General features: G+C 39.3%; 1 protein-coding gene across 1 annotated transcript; it reads right to left on the reverse strand.

Annotated features, from left to right (window-relative positions):
• Positions 1–2,315: 2,315 nt before the first annotated feature.
• LOC131282589 (IDLSRF-like peptide) lies at positions 2,316–3,461 on the reverse strand. The gene is made up of 4 exons (XM_058312094.1): positions 3,327–3,461; positions 3,070–3,198; positions 2,775–2,973; positions 2,316–2,463 (listed from the first exon to the last, which is right to left on the reverse strand). Exons 1-4 carry the CDS (start codon positions 3,445–3,447, stop codon positions 2,316–2,318), a joined length of 597 nt encoding a protein of 198 aa, XP_058168077.1. The 5' UTR covers positions 3,448–3,461.

Genomic DNA, 3,461 nt, shown 5'->3' on the forward strand with positions numbered 1-3,461 from the left:
GATTTCCTTCCGTTCTTTCCTTGCAGCATATGCACTTCCATCATGAGAGGTTCCCTTTCCTTTTGTTTCCCCTGTTTCATTCATGGCCGACTCGCTATATCGAATCTATCTAAATTTTGGCAGTCACCAATCTACGTCTATTTAGTTAAGTATTTACTATTCCTGTGTTAATACTTAGTTGTATTTGCACAGCCCTAGGGGCAAGCAATCTGATGCAAATAAACAATTAAACAATGATGAAATGAATTTTACTTAATCCATCTTATGTGAAATATGAAGGAACGGCAAGTAAATGTTATTAATTTCATAGCATTTGATTGTAAATAAATGTAGATTTCCTTTACCCAACAGGTACTCATTATTGCGTTGATTTTTTATTTGATTTTCGGATGATCAATTCTATTGCATGCATTACATGTTTTTAATAAAAATGGAAAATAAAACACAATCACTCGAGATGTTGACACAAGATACCGGTATAGATATATTTTTGATCTTTTTATGCTGATCGTCATATTTCCCTGTTGCACGATGTTTTGTCTTGTAATTGCATAAGACAACAGTTTTATTGTTTGTTCTTAATGTCCATAGAAGACGGCCAGTGCTCTCCAGGTTCTGCTGCTGGTGTTGCTCCTGGTACAATCAGCGACTATTACATCTTAAAATATACACGTACAGGTTTTGTTGACGATGTATTCTTTTAACTTCACAAGTGGGTTGGAGGTGAGTGAATTATGTGGAGTAAATGTTCTTGTGATTTGATAGTAAATATACATATATGTGAATGGGGACGTGTGTTTGCTTCATAGTAACTGCATGTGTATATATCCTGAAAAAAGTGTACAATGAAATCCTTGGAAATGGTTTCCGTATGAAAAATCCATCCTTGCATGGGGTAGTACAATTTCTCGAAAAATCAGTTCTATATAAGAGCTCAGTAGTGATCGGTGATTGGGATGATTGTTGTCGTAAAATTGTTGAAAACGATACAATTTCTTCTGGCATTCATATTTTCATTTTGTTGATGCATTTTGTCATTTTCAAACCCTGTTGGTTGCTGCTTCCCTCGTTTTCGTCATCTTCCGACAGTACGCAAGTCAACCTTCTGTAATATCTTTTTCATGTTGTAATGAACGTACGCCCTGCTCTCATAACAAGCTTTCTTACAAACATGTTTTCTCTTTATAATCGTTAGTGTATTGCACGATACTTAAGGTACTTCACTTTGTCGCCCTCATCTTTCGTTGATATGTGTAGGAATTAGCGTGCGTAACCCCTTAGGATCATGGTAAGGTATTAGCACTCATACACACTCTAGTGTGCTCGTTTTGATTTTTGTATATTTATATAATGTATAATGTATATAAGCATGCACTGGCGCTATAAATATATGAATGATATGTATTTGGTGGTTCCCAGGACTCGCATCCTAGCTTTACTTTGTGCCAATAAACTTCGACACTTTCACATGATTTTTTTTCGTCACTTTATGACAAGTGCAGCACATTCGAGTTTCTCGATGGGCACGACATGAAATTATGAACAAAAGATTATAAAACTATGAGATTCTTCTATACGGAACTATTGGACGTTAATTTGTTCGATATGCGTGATCGATATGGTATCGGCAATAGGAATGCCTATGTTTTCACATTCTTTGAAGAGTTGCTCATTAACAACCAGGGTTGGTAAGTTTTCGCCATCATTTTTGACGTTATGTGTTCTCCAATTATAGCTAAAGAACAGTTCTGTACGCATTTTCTCACTCTTTTCTAGGCTACCGAAAGGATGCTTCATTGAAGCGAATGCGTACAACACACCGCGTTAGAGGTAGAGGCTTAGGTTACGCTTGATTTATTGGGTCAGGATTTGTGTCAGGGTTTTGCGATTCATTAAAAAATGGCCCTCTCGAAAGCACCCACTCCCTCCAGTTTTGTTACCGTGAATTGGAACTACTCTCGAAAGGTTTATCGCTTTTTTTCAATCGTAACCGTAGGCTCTACTGCATTTAAATTCTATTGTTGTTGTTTTTTTTTAATTTATGAAGAGGGTGTGTATCAAGAGAGGCGTAAGGGGAGATTGTCCAGTTCATTTGTCCACAGTATCTAATTCGGTTCGCATACATATGTGTTAATTTGGTAAGGATTGCTAAGCGTTCTGTGAGCTGGCTCTCCAATCCGACTAATTTAGTGCGTTTGGTGATAAACCTGTGCTCAAAAGGTGAAACCTTCCGGGGAGCCTAGGTAGGAGTAAAGCTGTGGGGTCAGGGGTACGAAATAATAGAAGCTATTGCTATACGGCAGGTCGGATGATACTCAGTCTAAGAAGCCGGTGTTGACGAGTTTTTCAAGGAAAAACTTAACATCTCCAAGCTCCGAGTCTTTTATACCAATTGACTTCAACATTCCCAAGTCGCCATTCTCTACAGCCATGAACACCGACCGTAAATGTTCTAGATCTGACCTGAAAGGGATAGATTTTATTGGTTAAAATTATTTTGTAAATGTTTCTAAAAATAGGTTTAAATTTCTTCATATATTAAAATTACAATGACGAAGGATACAATTTGACTTCAAACAACACGTTTTTATCAAAATGCCAATGGAAGGTACAACTGTTAGGAAGATACGAAACAGCCGAGCGGTTAGGCCGGTTAGAACATCACGCACGGGCCTAAGGCGGCGTTGGTTCGAATTCCTACTGAGACCGGACTCTCTCCTGTTCCAGTGAATAGCCTATTTTCAAATTGTAGTTCAACTACCTCATCTACTTACCTCATTAAATGCAATGCAGCTCCGAAATCTTCGATGGTCTGCGATTCACTGAGCGCAATTGCAACCTTCTCAACTCCACCAAGCGGGGCCAGTGCATCTCGTGCTTTACTACCGAACAGTTTCTCAAGATAGTTCGGTCCGTGTGACGCGAGCAGACTTTGTAGAAAGGACGCCGTTTCTTCAACAGGTGGACGCTTTGCTGCAAGAGGGTAATAGTTTGATAAATTACCATATGCACAAAACTTTACAGTACACCTTCGAGTGTAACAAGAGTGAACGTAGGAGCGATTCTCACCTGCTGTGCAAAGGCGCATATCCTCATCGTATCCATCGGAGCAATCAGGTGCTCCATCACAGAGATACTGAATGGAGATACAATTCCCATCACCAGGGCATTTGAAGGGTTCGTAAGGGTGGCAAGCCTCTGAAAAGCAGAATGAAAATTCACTTCCATAGTTGTTGCGGATATCAGCACAATAAAACGACGATGAGGACGAACAGAGGAGGTAAACGCCCTTTTTCCTAGCCATATTCGTTTCTTGGAATGCTTACCATTGCGCTTCGAAACAGCTGGTAGATGACCGTAAAGCCTACTGAGATCGATTCCCAATATCGCTAATGGAAACGAGACGAAAAACACATTCCCTATCCAGAACAAACTTGTAGGAGCCATAGCTTAAAGAATTG

This window comes from Anopheles ziemanni, chromosome 2 (assembly GCF_943734765.1).
Source record: "Anopheles ziemanni chromosome 2, idAnoZiCoDA_A2_x.2, whole genome shotgun sequence".
NCBI classification, from domain to species: domain Eukaryota; kingdom Metazoa; phylum Arthropoda; class Insecta; order Diptera; family Culicidae; genus Anopheles; species Anopheles ziemanni.